At 38.9% G+C, this 20,078-nt stretch overlaps 1 protein-coding gene across 4 annotated transcripts in view; it reads right to left on the bottom strand.

Moving 5' to 3' along the window:
* The window catches only part of CMSS1 (cms1 ribosomal small subunit homolog), a 254,657-nt gene that overhangs the window by 2,132 nt on the left and 232,447 nt on the right, over positions 1-20,078 (bottom strand). For all 4 annotated transcript variants that reach the window (XM_089512409.1, XM_089512411.1, XM_089512408.1 and 1 more), the window contains 8 exons: positions 17,425-17,525; positions 14,491-14,574; positions 11,789-11,918; positions 9,039-9,098; positions 6,689-6,791; positions 5,044-5,104; positions 2,765-2,852; positions 1,219-1,307 (listed from right to left, as the gene is read on the bottom strand). In XM_089512409.1, coding sequence (XP_089368535.1) covers positions 1,219-1,307; positions 2,765-2,852; positions 5,044-5,104; positions 6,689-6,791; positions 9,039-9,098; positions 11,789-11,918; positions 14,491-14,574; positions 17,425-17,525 — 716 coding nt within the window. The remainder of the gene's footprint in view (positions 1-1,218; positions 1,308-2,764; positions 2,853-5,043; positions 5,105-6,688; positions 6,792-9,038; positions 9,099-11,788; positions 11,919-14,490; positions 14,575-17,424; positions 17,526-20,078) is intronic.

Below are 20,078 nucleotides of genomic sequence, written 5' to 3'. Positions count from 1 at the left end.
TTCATGTTGACAAACAACCACAAGGGGGCAGTGTCTTACTTTAGTTATTGAAACTTCATTGGACTCTTGAGCAGTGGACTTTTTGTATTTTAGCAACCAGCATGCTTCATCCTGAACACAGAGAAAGGCTCATTTTATTGTGTCCCACACACATCTTTCTAAAGAAAGTTCAGAAGGCTGCCCAAAAAGTTTTGCATTAAGTTTTGCTGTCAAGAGGTGCAGTTAGGTATCCATGGATTTGTCAATCTATAATGTAAACCAGTGTTTGCCACAAATCACACTCCAGAGGAATCAGCACAATTTATTCCTACAGCAATTCTAAATATGAACTAGATTTCCTACAGCAATTCTAAATGGGAACTTGGCATTTAGTACCAAGTGAAATCTATTTTGGCATCCTTTATAGTTGCATGGTCACTGAGATATGCTTCCATCCGGTCTTCAGCACTACAGGGGGGGAAATGATTATCTATGATGTGATGTTTGAGCATCAATCTGCACAAGTGAGCTTGATACACTTTGTAATTTGTACTTTCACAACTGTCCTTGCTATTCTTAAATAACTGAGAATAAGAACATATCATTCAGAGATCCAACTAAAGATTGAGAGCCAGTGTTTAAGAAATGTTTTTCTAGATCACGACTGCTCAGATTCCTCAGCATGCCATTTTAATATTTAAACAGTTTATCTAAAGGCTGCTGAATACTGATTCAATAAATGTTTGGAGCTCCTTTGGGGACTCCAGTCCAAATCATTAAGACAGACAGCATAATGAGGGGTCACAGAACATATCATCTTTTGAAAAGCATGCTTAATGTCATTACCCTTAACTGGTATGTATGTGACAGATGTGTGTCTTCAAGTATGTGGATCAGACAAACACACTCATCAGGGAACCACAATTGGCTCCATCTCCCTGCTGAGTGTATATGTAGTGACAAAACCATGTTTGTCTGTCTAGTGTGTGAAATGGCTAAGAGTGCTGTAGTTTCTAAAAGACAAACTTAAAAATGCATCTGTTCAGTCCTGAACTGGAGAACTAATGTCATAATGTGAATTTGATTTTTAAAAAGTCCATCTGATCCTGTATTCCTGGAATTATAAGGCATAACCTTAAACACCATGACTTATGACATCTCTTTAGGCACAATTGGACACACACACACACACACACATACACACACACACACACACACACAGACAGTATTACTTTTTACCTCAGGGATGTCAATTAATCTTCTTAATTTCTGATCTCTCCAATTCCAGTCTAAAATCAGATATTTCAAGGATTTCAGGCTGAGGCCATCTGCGAAGAAAAGATGAGAGATTTAGTGTCAATATGACATGTACATATCAAAATGATCTTGGCTTTTAGGGTCAGCATTAAAAGCATCCAGCTTTTGCATATCCAGACACATCCTTCCTGATAAGGTAATAACAGCAAATCTTTGCAAGCTCCTAAGTATGTAATCAATCCAAGGCCTTTTCAACAGCTAAACACAAAAATCCAATGACCATTGGTGTGTTAATCCCTAGCATGGGCCATCAATTCCCCAAACTTCAGCTTCTTATAAAGAAAGAGTTTATTGCACTGATGATTTATGCCCACATAAGATTTATAGACCACCCTTCTGTGGTTTATACCAAAACAGTGTGTCATAAGAAGTGTTATCACAATGATTTAATGTTGCCTCTTTTGCCAAAAGGCTAGTTGGTAGCCCACAGGGTGACATACTCTGCCACTCCCCTAGCTTAAGCAAATTCCTGTTTTAGCTGCAGTTAAGGTACACAACAGCATCAGCATTATCACCATCTTCAAGAAAAGCCAGGCTGTACACTGAGATCACTTTTAAAGTCTCTCCTCTAGAAGTGAGGAAGGTGGGGACAAGTAAAAGATCTTTCTCTGTGATGGCACCCCATTTCTGGAATGCTTTCCCCAGAGAGCCTCATTTGCTGGCTACTCTGAGGTCTTTTGAGTGTCAGGCAATTGTTTTTTATTTTTTATTTTTCTAGTTCTTTTCATTCTCTGTACTCTTTTATAATGTGTTTATCTGCTAACTTCTGACTTCATTGCTGCTAAATTATATGTTTTACTTTGTGTTTTGTTGTTTTATCAGTGAGAGATGTAAAAATTAATACCCAAACATTGTGTGTGTGTGTGTGTGTGTGTGTGTGTGTGTGGTCAACATATATAGTACTTGCTCAAAATAAATAAATTCCAAAAATAACTACATCTCTTAACCAAGGTTTATGAAGTTTTCCAGACTCTGCTTTAGATGTTCCAGCATATGGGTAAAGTAATACTAGCTGCTGTGGAAGGTGGGCAAGGAATGGTGGATGATTTGCCATTTCTCTAGCCTTGCTAACCTGTGTTGGACAAGGATAAAAGAGATTCTGTCTCCTTTTTCTCCAGCCATTAGCTTCCATGAAAACAAATTAACTATGCTGACCCCAGGCTGGCACAGCTGAGGAGTCTGATCCTAAGGTCTCTCAGGGGAGTAAAGGGCCTTTGGATTCAGCACACCAAAGGCCACTTTCAACATCTCTGTGAAATGACCAGTGGAAACAGAGATACACCTACAGGGCTTCCTTCAGGCATTACAGGGGATCTCCAGGTGTCAATGCATCCCACTGGTGGAAAGGGCCAGTCTCCATTAATCCTTTCCAGCCAACAGCTCTCAGGATTCAGAATCTTCTCTACCTACATTCTAGGATAGGTTCGTTTTCATTTTCATTTATGCAAGCTATTCTGTCCATTAATACCTTGTTCTATGAGTGCTCTTATCCTTCCAGGTGTTCCGACACCCATATGGATGACACCTTGCTCCAGTTTCTTCACCTGTTCTTGTATCTGTTTCAAGGAAGCACAAGAAAAATGCTTCATTGGATGGGAGAAAATCACTGCAACTCTTTCTGATTTCCCCTCAAATGTTTTAATGACCTATCAGAGGCCTAAAAGAAACTCTAAAGGAACATTCAGCAATACTACATGGAAAAGCAAAAATATAAACAGGAATGTTTCAAGGGGAAAAAGAAAGCAACTAAATTCCAAAAAATGTAAACAATGTTTTGTTTCTTTGTATTGTGCCATTAAATGGTTCCACTTTGCTAAAAGTGTATATATTTTTCCCTTTACATACATCTGTAAAATCGGTATCCTTTTGTGGAATTCAGAGGTGGGCATTGCTATAAAATTAGCACACTGGACATGTGACTCCATGCAATAACTATCTGACTGAATTTGCAGCATACTGTCCAGGACCATGCAAAGGAAACACGCTGTTTGTAGCTAAGCCCATGAAAGAAACTATATTGTACACTGAGGGAGAAAGAATTATTAAGCCTTCAAGAGGTACAATTAGGCTGACTGGCCAAAAAACTGCAGAATACAGTGATTCTTCTACTACTACTTCTTTAAAATGTATTTATTTATTTGCTGCCGGTGGTGCTGCCCTGAACATGAAGGCTGTGTATGTCAATTTTGGGGTTTTTTGGCTCTCCCCAAATATCAAGCAGTGAGATACTCTCTAAGATGTTTACTTAAATGTATTTGTAAACTGCTTATGAGTCTGTGTATAATACAAAATATAAAAGACAATGACAAAAGAACAAGATAAAATCCAGTAGCATATATCTGTTAGAATAAAATACAGGATACTGCATCGATCATTGGAAAAAGCCTGAGTAAAAAGATGTGTCTCCAAAAGATACTGAAAACACAGTATAGGGGACACTTCATGCATGAGTAAAAGAAAAGCATTTCAGAGGCAGTAGCAGAAAATGCTCATTTCCGGGTTACTGTGGTATGATATTCTGCTGGATATAGTACCACTAATACATTTTTCCATGATGAATGCAACAATATAAAGAATTCATAAAGGGAAAAACGATCTTTCGGGTAACCTGGCCCCTAGATGTTCATGTCATCAGCTAGGCCTTACAGGAGGCCCAGCAGCAAACAAGCAGTCAGTACAGTTCCCTTTTGATTCATGATCACATGCCCCACAAGAGGTACATATCACCTTGGGGACTACCACAGCCTCCATAAAAAATGGTAGCTCTTGCGGCACTCACTCTTGAGAGAGGCTATCCCAACTCCTGAAGATGGTTTGTGGTAGCAAATGTTCTGAGAAATCAACCAAGGGCATCAGATTCCCAGCTGATGAGTTTTCTGTAGTACAAAGTACATCACGCTAGTTAAGATCCAAAGCTTGGGTGGGGGTCTTTTTTGGGAAATACTCCTAGAATCCCCCAGACAGCATGGCCAGTAATCTTGTAAACTGGAGATACTGACTATTATGGTTCAAAAAATATATATTAAAAAAATCCCACAACCTTTTCCTAGCTCTCCATTAAGAGCTCAAGATAATGCCCAGAAACCTTATGAGACAAGCAATGCTGTTAATACATTTTAAGCTCTCCCAATGGATTCTTGAACAGATCACACCAGAAGTCTCCCTAGAAACCAAAATGAGGCTATCATACTTTGGCCATGTCATGCGAAGGCATGACTCACTTGAAAAGACACTAAGGCTTGGAAAGGTAGAGGGTAGCAAAAAAAGAGGAAGACCACACATCAGATGGCTAGATTCAATTAGGCAAGTCAAGAGCATGAATCTACAGGACTTCAATAGAGAAGTGGAGGATAGCAGGGCTTGGAGGTATCTCATCCACAGGGTCACCATGGCTGAGGACCAACTCAAGGGCAGCTAACAACATTAACAACAGAGCAACAGTAGATCTAGTAAACAGACTGCAATTTTATATACAATGCGCCCCCCCCCCTTACGCGGGGATCCATTTCGGATCCCTCTGCATAAGGGGAAATCAGTGTATGCTGAAGCCCCATAGGAAGTAATGGGGCTTGTGCCCGTGGTGCGCAGAGTCGTGCACGCACCACATGCACACATTCCATTTGTTTTTCCAGGGCGCGCGACAGGCTCTTCCAGCGTGGCTTTCAGGGTGTGCTAAAAGCCGTGTATGGCATGCCCGCGTAAAACGTGGGCGCACTGTATTAAAAAATAAACTCTATTTGCGCTTACCTTTATGTGCTTTGCAAACAATTTCATAACCTTGCCTTCTCCTTTGAAAGCAGTCATTGACCTAGAACAGAAACAATTTCAGAAAAAGGAAATGAACAAGAAAAGAAAAGAAAAAAAGAATAGGTTTTGACCTAATTTGTGCATAAAAAGTATTAACCAATACCTCAAGAATTCTGTGTATTAATCTTTGAGTGGGCAATGGAGTTCTCTTATAGCATCAGTCTTCAACATTAATTCCTGGACCCTATCTTTTATTGCAACCTGTAATGTGAGAACTACTTCAAGGGATTTTTTTTTTTTTGAAAAAATTATTGCATAGCTCTTTTTCCTTCTTTCTGGACTTTCACATCTGGGGCAAATGTATCAAGAGGCTGCTATATTTGTTGCTAAAGTTCTGTTGTCACACACTTTCTTATGGTTCCTGGCACCAGCTGCAATATTTTATTCCCACTTTCTATCAAGTTTATTTTTAATCCTGCAACATATCAGGCCACACAGTATCTGTATCTTCCCCTTTCTCTCTATTTAGATTTTTAAAAATTAGAGATACAGTGCTACAAGTGTATCAATGAAACAGGACTTTCATAATATAGCACTGCAACTCCAAGAGAAAAAGAAAAGAAAAATTGCCATTCAAACTATAGGAGCAAGTCAGAAAACTATAGTCCCTGTTTTTTTTAAAACAAACATTGGAATTGTTGTAGTGCAGATATAAGAAACTGCTACAAATCCTAAAGAAGGGAATGAATGGATGCAAAGGAGATAACATCCAGCAAACCCCAGCAAGACCTAATAGAAGAGGAAAATTGATAAGGTACAGCTCACGCAAGGGTACAAAAATCTCCAGCTGTTGATCCCACTGCCACCCAACAACTGTGCTCCTTTATGTCCTTCCCTCTCCTTTTTAAACAAAATCACACTCTCCCTAACTGACCAACCCCACAATAAAGAAAGGCAACATTATTGGTTCAAAACAAGTCAGGCGGGGCTAATGACAACTTCAGTGGACCTTTGGTATCTGCTGTGGTTTGGTTCCAGGACTCCCTGTGGATAACCAAAATCTGTGGATGCAAGTTCCATTAAATACAGTGGTATAGCAAAATGGCCTCCCTTACATAAAATGACAAAATCAAGGTTTGCTATTTGGAATTTATATATTTTAAAAAATATTTTCAAGATGAATTCAAGGATGGCTGTAATTTGTTTTTATATGCAATCTAGGACTTCTTTTTAAAACTTCTTTTTAAAAAAGCAAAGATTATTTTATAGTTGAAATATGCAGGCTAAAGTAGGATTGGTAAACCTGAGAAATTTTGGATTATGACTCTAATATCCAATGTTAACTTCGAATGATGGGAGCTGCAGCCTAACAAATCTGGAGGGCACCAGATTATAAAAGGCCAAGCTATATCAGAGTTTTGGGCTACCACTCTATAAATGCTGCAGTCAATGTTGCTGTGGAGGACAGAGCTAGGTAACAAGGCTGTAGTTGTCAAAATACTCCAGACCAAAGTGTGGAAAAAGAGTCTGGCCACTTACATTTGTGACTCTGAAAGCTCACAAACACTGGCTTAGTTTGGCCTTTGATTTGGGGGGGAAACCCTAGAAAGAGTGCTAGGTTCTATTCCTTCAGCGGATGACATACCTGATGAGTTCCAGACAGCGAAGAGCAGAGCTGCAGATTATCAGCATCACCACTGACTTCTTCTCTGTATGGTTTTTACGAAGCTTTGCCCATTTGGGACAGACTGCAGGGAGAAACAGAACATGCATTAAGAGCAGATATTTAACATGTGTCTGATTGCTTAATAACAGGGTGAAGATCAATGCAAAGGAGCACAGCTTATGTCTATTGACTGCTACAGATTTAAGTTCCCTATTATTATTATTATTATTATTATTATTCCTCTGTATCTATGGATCCAACCATCCATGGCTTGAATTTTTTTTTTTTAATTCCCCGAAGCAAACCTTGATTTTGCCATTTTCTATAAGGGACACTATTTGCTATGCTATTGCATTTAATGGGACTTGAGCACACAGGCCTTTTGGTATCCACAGGGGATCTGCAACTAAACCCCAGCAAATACCAAGGGCGCACTGTATTATTGTATTGTACACTGTATTATTGTTATTTTGGTAAAATCATTGTAGAAGGTAAAGTGCCTGGCCACTCAGTCTTTTTTGTCTTTATTTATTTAATTTATATCCCACCTTTCTGGGCTGTTCTAGCTGGAAATGGGCTGCACTAGCTAGAGAAAGGCAGTAATGTATCACAGCAATTTGACAAATTGTATGGCTACTCTTTTCTGGCTTTAAGATTTTAGAAATACTGAAAAGGGGAGGTTTTTTTGAGGAGGGGTTTGCTCTGCACCTAATACAAATACTACTCCCTGTAAATAGATGGATGAGCAGCCAACTTAACACCTAATGTCATTTCTGCATTGTGTTATGTTACAAACTGGAGCTAAAATGGATTTGTGCCATTGTTACCATTTGATATAACTAAGGGTGCATCTAATGGAGCCCTGGTGGTGCAGTGGTTAAATGCCTGTACTGCAGCCATTTACTCAAAACCACAAGGTTGCGAGTTCAAGACCAGCAAAAGGGCCCAAGCTCGACTCAGGCTTGCATCCTTCCAAGGTCGCTAAAATGAGTACCCAGACTGTTGGGGGCAAATTAGCTTACTTGCTAATTAGCTTACTTGCTGTTCACCGCTATGATCTTTGGAATAGCGGTATATAAATAAAACAAATTATTATTATTATTACACAGTAGAAATATTGCAGTTTGACACCATTCTGTATCTCTATCCTATGGAATCCTGGGATTTGTAGTTTTAGCTTTTTCTACCAAAGAGTGCTAGTGGCAGTTAAAGTGATGTAAAGTTGCAATATTTCTACAGTGTAGATGCACCTAGAGGCCCTTCAACACTGAAAAGGTACAAGATATTTTTACTGGGGCACAAAAGTCAAGATCAAGAAAACAAATAGGCAATTGCCTTGAATCCCATTGTGGGAGAAAGGCGGAATAAACCTTCTTCCCCTGTGAGCAAGGGCCATCACTTCTTTAACCAGTTTCAAAATGGAGTTGAGGACCATCCTGTTCAGAAAAGCGTTCCCAGGCATTGCGTGATTGTCATTTGCTATTTGATGTTCTTTTTGTTGCCTGTTTTATTGAACCATTTCCTGTATTGCTATGTATTTTATATGTATTATCCTATTATTTCTTAGATTGTATGCCATAGGCAGGCTTACTCTTATATATTTATTGTTTTATGTACAGCGCTCTGCAAATCTACAGTGCTATATAAATAATAATAATAATCCTGGAAATAAATCAAATCAAATAAATAAATAAATAAATAAATACAGTCCACTCATGCCATCTCCGGACTTGAGCTAACACATTCAGCAAGTCCGGGGGGACAAAATGGCGAGCGAGGGAGTGAGCTGACATTATAATCAATGGGACTTGAGGTCCCACATTTTTTTGCATACGCGGGGTGGGTAGGTCCAGAACAGATCCCCCACATATACAAAGGAGCCACTGTAAATTGCTGGTTCTATAAATACTCTTACTCCTGAGTCAATACTGTACTTGGTTGAAGCACTTTTTGCATATTAACAGCTATGAATCTTCTTACAGGCACACCACTGTGTTTATGTGTGAATCTGGTTTGGGGGAGACTGTGAAGGCTTGTCAGGACACTTCCAGGGCTGAAAAAGAGGGATTTTGGAATCACACATCACCTATGGCCTGCACTGTCCCTACCTGTTGTTCTTAAATGTGAGAGAATATTGCTACAGTGAAACTGCAAAATAAACATCATCCAACCACAGTTAAGGTACACAAAGGCCTGAGGGTCAAATAAGGAACACTTGGATTTAGAATAGTTATAAAAAAGTTGCTTTTGTTTCAAACATTTCTAAGAAGGAGTAAACATTAGAATTATACCCACAATATAATGCTTTTTAGTCAAAGCAGCTACTCACTTTCTTTCAGGTAGGAAGCAAAACTGTGGGTGAGGTCATTGGCAGGGAGGAAACAGGCATCTGAAAACCACAAGAGACAACTATTGTTGCTTGGTGTTATAGCTAAGACGTTAGATTAAATATTCCAGGAAAACCTGTGTGCCAGGAGCCAAGCAAAGTGTTTTTGGGGAAGACAGAGTTTCACAAGCACTCATGGCTAATAACAAGAAGCTTTAACGTGGATTAACTAAATGATGAGAACAACTTTCCTGTTAAGATTTCTTCCAAAATTATCTCACCACCATTATCCTTATATGAAATTTTACTGGCTATATAGGCTATGAGGTGCTTGCAGGTTTCTTTTTCAAGGCCTGAATCATTAAACAATACCACAAACAACCTGACAGATCAGAACAACACAGTCTAGATATATGTGTCTCTAATAGCTAGTGCCTTATAATACAAGACATTAAACAGTACTGCTTTACAGATATATTATTATTACATTTAGGTAGAAATGATAAAACATTACTTATTCCATTGCTTTCAATGTACTGTATTTAGTTATTTACATTAAGCTTCAGCTGCACATGCCAGGCACTTTCCATTAAAAAAGGATAATTTTTTAAAAAAAAACCTCAGAATATACATAAGGTTATGGGGTGGTCCTGCAGAGGTTATTCAGTTAAAGCTCTCTTCAGCCTCACCCAGCCCTACAAATGCTGATGTGAGCTGTAGTTCAACAGTATGCGTATTGTGTAAATTTGACCTTTCAATCACAAGTCTAGGACACCAGTAAATGCCCTAACAAATGTCCACATACAAATGAAAAATTGTTTTTCAATGTCTGTACATTTTGTACAAAAGCCAGTGTGTGTAATAGTTTGTGTTGAACTAGAGAGCCAGTGTGGTGTAGTGGTTTGAGAATTGGATTATAATTCTGGAGAAAATGGTTCAAATCCCCACTCGGCCATGTTAACCAACTATGGCGGTTTACAGACCACCCAAAAAGGGCGGTTTGCTGCCGCCTCCATTTCCACTGCTGGGAAGCCTCAGCCTCCAAATGGGGAGGCTTCCCAGCGGCGGAAAAAGAAGCCGCAAAAGGTGGCATCTTTTTGCATTGTGCTTGCAATGCACGAGTGCGCAAATGGCGCACTCGTGACGTCGCAAGCGCAGGGGAATGTGCGGACTCTAAGCGTCCAGCATGTAAAAATGGCGGCGCCCATGTATATAGGGCGCTGTCTTTTTTACGCCCCCATCACGTGCTAGAGGTGAGGCCGGTATGGATGCTAGGTCCTCGGACAACCCCTAGCACGTGACGGGGGCATATTAAAGGCCCATCTAGAACGAGCCTATGTGATCTTGGCCAAGTCACATACTCTCAGCCCCACAGGAAGGCAATGGCAAACCCTCTTTGAACAAATCTTGCCAAGAATTCCCTGTGATAGGTTTGCTTTACGTTTGCCATAAGTTGGAAATGACTTGAAGGCACACAACAATGACAGGATTCTGGGAGACCAGGGTTTAAATTGTCCCGTGGTCATGGGAACCCACTATATGATCCTAGGCAAATTACTCTTTCTGCCAAAGAAGAACGCAATGGCAAACCTCCTCAGAAGAAATCTTGTCAAGAACATGATAAGGTCTCCCTAAGCTGGAGCTGACTTCAAAGCACATGACAACAACAAAACTTTTATCTGTGTGAAATTTTGTGTAGGGCAGATTGTTCAACTACATGCTAGAGACCCTGATGGAAATTCACATGGCAAGCTAAGCACTAGTGTAAGGTGCTTAGAATTAAAATTGGCAGGTAATAAAATTGCCAGGGAGGCCACTCCAATTTACATAATTATGGGAATTATATGTGTATTTGGAGAGACTTGTGTGTGATTATACAGACATATGTATATATCACCCATTTTATATTCAAAGGTTCAGGGCAGGGTATAGACTAGCCGTTTTCAACGTTTTTTTACCCTGGAGGGACCCTTGAATTAATTTTCAGGTCTCAAGGAACCCCTGCATAAAAATATTATACCTACAGCTCGAAAAATATTTGATCATGATCTCTAATGGAATTCCTAAAAACCTCTTGTGGAAGCTTAGCGTTCCAAGGAACCGATCTCTGGATGAGCAACCCTAGTACAGAATTTAAAAAAAACGCACAAGGAAAACAATGTAAAACAACAATTTAAATAGTTTAAAACAGTTTAAAACATAACATGCACTGAAACATACATCAATAATGAGTCATGTTGGAGTCACTGGGTCAGAAAGCTGACCCAGTTTTATCTTAGTGCTGACATGAGACCAATGTCAGAACCATCAATCTTCTAAGGATAGGGCATTCTATGGACAGAGGACACTCTCCCTCACCTCAACATAGTATATTGCTTCCACCAGCAGGATATAGAGGAGGATCTCATTTACAAAAGATTTTTGAAAAGTAATGTTTTTGCACTGTAACTCTCAACACCCCACAGCCAACATAGCTAATGGCCATACTGGCTTAAGGATTCTGGGAGGTGTAGTCTCCAAAAATAACTTTTCTCAGCTCATGCAAATAACAAAGCAGCCAGGTAAGTGCACTACTGAAGTACTTGTGTGTGTGGCACAAGCATCTTTGAGCTGGAATATTTGAGCTTGTTTCTTTCTGTCAAAAGAAAGGAAACCTGTACAAATAATACGTTTTTTTTCTTCTTTTCTTTACAAATTAATACCCCTTTCCCCAAATTCTCCCAAACTCTTTCTGCAGATACATCCTTTATTACCTGGCAATTTTAATTCTTCTAGTTCAATCACTGAACGTTTAGCTCCAAAGTGTTCATTGAGCAGTTTTTGTATGTCTGCAGGGACTCCTGGTTTTGGAGATGACTTTGCAAGAATATCAGATATTTTCTTCTAAAGAAGAAAAGAAGAGGCACATTCAACACAGTGGTTAGTCTTTAATGATCTTGCTAAGAAATCCACACTGCTTTTCTGTTTGTTTCAAGCTTGATAACAGAAGGTCTTCAAATAATTTATACTGGGCAATTTTTCTGTAACATAAATGGATTAATACAGTGGCTCCGCACCTGAAAGGACTAACAGATGTTGTGATCCACAACCCACAGAATTCCTTGCCTTTGTCCACACCTGCTGGCAGCTGATGGTCAACAACATTTGGGGATCCAAGTTGGGTACCCCTGAATTAAGAAGATGAGATTCGCTCTAGACAAAAATTGGGCTACATATAGCTTTCCAAGTATTTTTGAACTACAGCTCCCAGATGTTCACCATGGTGCCATGCAAGTGTGGTACAGTCAGCCCTCTATATCCACAGATTCTTTATCCCCAGCTTGAAAATATTTAAGAAATATATAAATTCAATAAGAAACCTTGATTTTGCCATTCTATATAAGGGACATTTTACTATGCCATTGTATATTGAGCAACCATGGATTTTGGTATCCATGGTGGGTTCTGGAACCAAACCCAGGGGATAACAAAGTCCACTGTATATATAACCTCCATCATTCCCAGCCAACATGGTGGGAGTTATCAACACATCTAAAGAGTACCAAGTTGGAAAATGATGTTCAGTGCAATTACTCCAGACAAACATATCCTTGTTTCAGTTGAAGCAAAAAGGGACAGCTGAACAGATTGAGAAGGACCTTAAAATTTATAGCAGAATCCATACTTGCATTTTTGTTTTATTTATTTATTTTTGGTTGTAAAAAAAGAGCCTGACAGTTTGTCCTTTAAGTGTGGTAATTGTCTATTGCGTAATTTTCAGAGTGATGTTTTTATGCACTCAGCATAGTCTACCTAGATAAGAATCTAACAAAGATCAATGGGACCCACTGCATTTAAAACCTGGTGGGGGATGCGGTGGGAGGGGAGTGGAAAAGAATGACTGCTATTTCATAGGGCATTACATCATTCCGAGTCACTCAATTCCTTCAGGAAAATAATGGTCCTCTTGAGGGTGATGCTGATATTAACAAGAAATTCCATAAAGTAAGAACAAGGACACCTGAACATATTCCCTTCTTTCAAAGGAAGCTGTGGGGGGAAATGTTCTTCACACAGGAAGTTTTATTATTTTGCTTCTAATTCATTCCAGATGATAAAAAGCAAATGACTTTAAACACACACACACACACACAGAGAGAGAGAGAGAGAGAGAGAGAGAGATAATGAATGGGGATGGTGGAAAAAAGAGACATTTGTTGGGGCAGTATAAATTACCAAGATATGCATACAACACTGATTTTCTCACAGCTTGTTCATGTGCTATATCCCTGTGAAAATCCAGAACAAGAAATATTGCTATAGAAAGAAGTAAAAATGAAAACAGGTACCAGTCTCTGCTTAAAGCCAATGAGATTCACCTGGAAAATTTCTAACATTCATTTACTGTCTGCAGGAAGACCATTTGCAGATATATGTGTACACCTGGGCATATAATAAAGGTGCCCACTGTTTGTTTGGAGAGACATAATGAGAGTCTTGCTGAATTAGACCAAAGGCTGGTCTTTCATGCAGTGTCTTTGGCAACTACCATAGGTTTCTACGGAAAATAATAAAATTCACAGCAGGACTTCTAACTAATAGCCCTTCTGCAATTGGTCATCAGCACCTGATACTCAGAAGCATGAAACATGTCTTTTTAGGGGTTTTCTTTTTTTTCCAAGTAATTAAATAGGTGAAGTATTGAGTCAAACATAACATTACCTGTAACTCGTTACTTTTGGGACCAGGATATTCCTAATGTGGTTATTTTTATACAGTAATGTAATGACTGATAACATTACTTTGGGAGTGGGAATATAATTATTCATTACATATTTATTCCTAAACATTGCTTTTTGAAAACTTACTTTCTGGAGCTACTGATGGGTTTTGAAATTTAAATAACACCCCCCCTCTTTGGTCCCTTTGCACTGGCAGACAAAGGCCCTTTTAGTTAGTCAACCATTTTCTTAATTGGGAGATGGATATTATAATGTATCCCATTTTGGGAGAAAGGTATAATATAAATTCAATAAATAAATAAATAAATTGGGGTGTCCTGCACCTTTATTGATTTTTAAAAATGTTTTAAATTGGTTTTTTTTTAACTTTGTGCTTTCAGTAGAATTATTATTTTTTAGCATTTGTATATTAAGATTTTAGTTGTATTTTGTTTTAATTTGTGGTAAGCCACCTTAGGACCTATATCAAGAGAAAGCTAGGATATAAATATTTACATATCCATTTTAAAAGAACTAAAAGGTAACACAGCACTGTTAAAGCAATGAAAGTATAATTTATCATTCTCTGGAGAGCTATTTAACAATATTATTTAATAATACTTCACCATTGGTCAGTTATGATAAGGAAAAGGTGGCACATTTAATCTGACACTCTGGTTTGCTGGTGTGTTAAATAAAATATTGATTAAAAATGAAAAACAGTTTTGTTGCAATGTCAGTCATTGAATTAGTACCTTTCTTCTTCTCTTTGGCTTTACTTCTGTTTTGTTTTCACTTTTAGACTCTTTCTCTACAGTGAGGAGGGCACATTCAGCAGGCTGAAAGAAAGAAGATTGGATGGAGGAAAAGCTTAGCATTTGAACATAGTTCTAGTACCACAAGAGAGCCAGTGTGGTGTAGTGGTTTGAAAGCTGGACTATCAATCTGGAGACATGGCTTGGCCATGGAACCCCACCAGATACCCTTGACAAGCCTCAGAGGAAGGATAAAGCAAACTCTGAACATATCTGGCAAAGAAAAACCTGTGACAGGTTTACCTTAGAGACATCATAAGTTGGAAACAACTTGGAGGCAGACAACCACCAACCACAGAACCACTACAAACACTTCAGAACACAACTTAGATGATGTGGCAATTCAGCCCATGTTTAGCTCCTAAGAGCTGTAGAAAATGAAAGGATTCTAGACCATGGCCTTTACCTCCTAAAAGTATCATGGATCTGCAGGAAGTAAAAAGCACACTGCAGATGGAGGTAAGCAATAATTTCTTATAATGGAAACAGAAAACACAAATCAACCAATCAACTATTACTAGATTCATGTAACATAATGAAAAGACAATACCAGTGCTGGGTATGGTGTTACCTTTCTGTCAATCACAAGCTATGAAAAATAAGTGAAAATAATAAAACTTGGCATTAATGATATAGTCTCTTGGGTGAACAAGCGTAATGTACTCAAAAAAGTGGTTTTCACCCCACTGTTTGCGAACTACTATTTCCTCAGTGTATAATAATATCCTTGGGCTAATAAAAGTTCCTTGCAAAATCTCCTACAGTTTTTTTAAGGTCTATGTGCCAGAAAGCTAAGACTTATTTTTGCACCCTACCAGTTTGAAGAATTTTCAGCTATAACTTTCACACCTTGTGCCTCATTTGGGACCAACAAGGCTAGAAGTTGTTTACAGTGTAAATGAAATAATTGGAAACATAGGTAGATCTCTCATACCCAGTCAGATAGTCCATCTAGTTCAATATCATTTAAGGTGACTGGCTACCATTCTTTAGGGTTTCTAAGAGACTTCTCCAGCTCTATTTGGAAATACCTCCTCATTTTGTCAAATGGCAGGGCTGGACCTAACTTCTCTCTGCTCTTCTCAGTCTTCTTGATTCTCACACTGTTGAATGCCGTTTTCCAAATGTACATTATTCCCCATGTCACTTTTTACTCCAGAAAAAGAAAGGTCAGAAAGGTGTGTCTGTGTGTCTAGGCAGCTCAACTGATCCAGCATGCACAAGTATGTGGGCTTTTGCCTCATGGCTGCCAAACAACCCCAGCCATCCATTCAAGTCTGAAACTAGGGGTATGAAAGCATCAAAAAACTGTAGGATCACAGAAATGGAAAGGACTATATGGCTCAGCTAGTCTAGCCTCCTGCCAGTGAAGGAGCCCACGACTAATGCAAGCCTTGAGAAGCAGTCATCTAATCTCTGTTTAAAAGCCTCTAAGGAAGGAGAGTCTACCACCTTCCAAGGTAGGTTACTCCACTATTGAACAATAGTCAGGAAGACCTTCTTAATGTTTTGTTGCTTCAGAGACAGGAAAAGTTAGTTTTGGGACTACAACTCTGAGAACTGAATTATCAAGTTTCCCGTAGTTGGGAATACTGGATTGAGGGTCTCTTCCTTATTCCCTACAACAGATACCCACCAGCTGTCCATGCGGTTACCATGACTGAGAAGGGCTTCAGTATGTGTATCAATATAGGCATGCACAGTGGCCTGGCTAGACCACATACTCTGTAGCTTTCTGTTGCCCATTCTTTTTATTATTATTATTATTATTATTATTATTATTAAAGCATCTAGAAAATTACAAATATTCACATAATCAAAATTCTCACACTAACATAGTACAAATACTATATACAAACAGGGCAGTACATATACAAATACATAACATTTAACACAACATTTAACACATAACACTCATTTCTCTTTTAAGATTTCTTCAGATCCTCTTAATCACTTCCTGGTTTCCTATACTGTACCTATTCATACGAGGCAAAGTAAGAATTCATAAGGATTCTTCGCATAAGGTTAGGATTCTCATTAGAAAAGCAACACTAATACCATCAATTTCAGAAGAACTAAATTATTCATGTAGTTTACAGCTCACATTCAGTATCCATATCTCTGCAGTGATAGTATTATTATCAATTAGGGAGTAGGGACAGGTAATATATAAGTGAAACAATTCTTTTCCTATTAGTTATATCTATAATTCTGCACACATTGCCATTCTTCTTCTGTCTCTTTAAGCCTCCTTTCTTTCATTAGCGCTGTCAAAATGTCCATTTGCATGGCTTCGTTGAGATTACTCAACCATTCTTCCTTTGTTGGGTGGGTGTCACACTTCCAATATTTGGAAGTATAAGATCTTCGCTGTCGTAATCATATATAAAATGATGCGTCTGCTCACCTTACTTTTCCCTAAGTCTTTGCTTGAATATTCCGGGATCATGTTTAAGTGATAGAGAAGAGGGTCAAACGGTAAATTGCTCTGAGTGATTTCAATTATTGTTGTGTGTATTGTTTTCCAGAAAGGTGTTGCCTTATTACAGTTCCACCACATATGAAGAAATGTGCCATCAGCTTTATGGCATTTCCAACAATCTGAATTCATAGTTTTCTAAATTTGTTTTAACTTATGGGGAGTGATGTTGCCCATTCTTTCAATGCACAGGGAGGTTACCCGAATCTCTTGCCTCTCACAAGTCAACATGCTGACACTGAACAACAGTGGCAACAGAAAACCATGATAGTTGATACAACACCAAGAAAGCTAGGCATTCAGATTCTACACTTTCTAACTCAGTGCAGAAACATCAGTTTTTAATTATCTATTAAATCATAGTGCTTGGTAGCCATAAGAATATATCAACTAACCCGCTTTCTTTTCTTTGAAGAAACTAGCTTTGGCTTTGTAGACTGTTGAGTCGCTCTGCTTGTGTCAGCACCATCTTCCAAAGATTCACCACCTGAAAGATCTAAGGACAAAAGCATATCTCAAAAGTCTATCCACTGTTTTTCCTGCAGCTCAGATAGCCTTGGGGCAAGAATTTCTTCCAACAGAGAATGTGAGTGGGTAGAGTGTCTATGAGCTCAAAGTAAAAGAGGCTCCCTCTTTAAAGAGCACCCAAGGTATGCAAAAGTATACAATTTCTAGGGGGTAGGGGATGTATCTGTGTTTCTTGCAGCAAAACTGACAAGAATCTTGTGATACCTTGAAGACTACCATATTTTATTTGACACTATCTTTTGTAGACTGAAGCTAGTATCATCAGTTCACAAATGCTTATGCACCAAAACAGTAGGTAGTCTTTAAGAATCATAAACATTCCATACAGGTTAGGAAACGGGGATTTTTTTTAAAAAAGCAACCCAAAATGGCCTGTGAGGAAGAAATGGGAGCAGAGGTATCTTGTACTGTACAAGGATATATGCCTTGTTGCAGGAAGGTCTAGCCTGCATGTTAACAATAATGGAAAGAAAAGTTCAAATACACCATAAAGGAAATAGTTAATTGTAACACGTAGTTAATATTCTATATAGCAAATCATACAGGGGTACAAAATTTGCATAGAATCCAGAATTTACTATGTGCTGGAATAGATTTGCATTGCTCTATCCACATGCTGAGTCAACTGCTTCCCAAGATACCCACTGCATACTGTAGTCTAGAGACTTTATACAGTCTGTAGCTTGCAAAAAACAAAAACAAAACAAAAACAAAATCTGACAGCTAACTTTAACATTTCTGTATTAAACCTGACTAGGCATGTCCAGAAAGGGTAGAGGGAGGGGTATCTGACACACAGTCATAAATAGCCCTGTCTCCTGTATCTCCTTGTATATTGCTTGTTATAGAACTCTATAAGTAGACAGATAGCTTCCAAGAGGGAACTTTGCAAACAATGCACCACCTGTTCACTGCCCATCTTTGCTTTGGAGTGGACTGCAACATGCTCCTTCAGTTTGGAATGACACAATTATATACAGTAAATCTTAGAAAGAAACCCCTTAGCAGCACATCATAATATCTGTAGAGCAAACACTCATCAGTTCAGATGCATCTTTACAAATCCAGTCTCTTTCTCTGGAAGAAATACCTACTGGAAACCTCTGTTTTGAAACTGGTGAGTGATTGAATTGCCAGGACCTAGAAAGTACCTGAAGTTTTCTAACTACTTTATAGAGCTTTCCTACTTGGAGGCTTACAATCTAATTGACAAGACACGAAAGGAAGAAGATGGAAGAGAAAAAGAAGCAAAGCTGGGCATCAATATTTGAAATGACAAAATTGTTTGTATGACAACTAGTTGGAATGGAGAAGGGGTGGTGATGTGAGGAGCCAAACAGCAGTAGATATTCACAGCTAAACTATGTGGTACATTAAATAGACAGCTTGCAACTGGATCTACTCTGTGTCATGTATAAGTAAACACACTGGCTTCTGAATCAGGAAAAGAGATTCCACCTCACCATTAGGAGGAACGTCCTGACAGTAAGAGCTGTTCAACAGTGGAACACACTCCCTCAGAGAGTGGTGGAGGTCTTTAAACAGAGGCTGGATGGCCACCTGCCAGGGATGCTTTGATTGAGATTTCCTGCATGGTAGGGGGTTGTACTTGTGCTCTCTTTCAACTCTTATGATTCTATGAATCAAGACATCTCTGGATGCTTAGGTGAAGGATGAACCTTCCTTCTAGTGACTCATGTGCCTAGCCACAAATGCCTTTTGTGTAAAACCTACATCCTTTCATCCAAAAATCCCTTTATTAAAGTTTAACAAAAAATCCCCAAGTGCAAAAAAACAAAAAAGCACACTAACCTCTTATATCCTCCAATCATTCATCACCATAACCTCTTATAACATGTAATCACTCATTGTAGAGAAAACATTTCCCCTTGTTGTGTATAGATGTAGATTTACATCACTACTTCAAACCTACATGGCTGCACTAATTAAAGCACTAGCATTTGAAGACAAACTTTATTTGAATAACCACATAGCTGACTTTAGATGCATGCAAACAGACTACGACTCTAGAGACCAGGGTCTCATTCCCTGCATGGTCATGGAAACCCACTGGGAGAACCTTGGGCAAGTCAAATGCTCTCTGCCTCAGAGGAAGATAGTAGCAAACCTCCTATGAACACATCTTGCCAAGAAACCCCCATGATACTTTTTCCTTAGAGTCACCATAAGTCAGAAATAACTTGAAGGCACACAACAACAAGTATTGGTGTTGTTATTGTTATGAGCGTTCAAGTTGTCTCTGACATGTGATGAACATAAAGTTGTCTGCACAAAATTTATTTTAAAGAGATCTATCATTGCCTTCTTCTAAGCCTGAAAGAGTGTGATTTGCCAAAGGCCATCCAGTGGGTTTCAATGGCCTAATGCAGATTCAAGTCATGGTTTCCTGGAATCCTAGTTTAATGCACAAGCCATTACACTACTCTAGTTTTGGAGCAGTACAGATGGGCAGCTGGAAGTCACCCCTTCCAGCCTTGGGTTGGTGTCGCAGCAGCTGCAT

Source organism: Sceloporus occidentalis, unplaced genomic scaffold (genome assembly GCF_023333645.1).
Source record: "Sceloporus occidentalis isolate IW3139 unplaced genomic scaffold, rSceOcc1.0.p SCAF_2, whole genome shotgun sequence".
Classification (NCBI taxonomy): Eukaryota; Metazoa; Chordata; class Lepidosauria; order Squamata; family Phrynosomatidae; genus Sceloporus; species Sceloporus occidentalis.
This window is presented reverse-complemented; position numbering and strand designations above follow the sequence as displayed.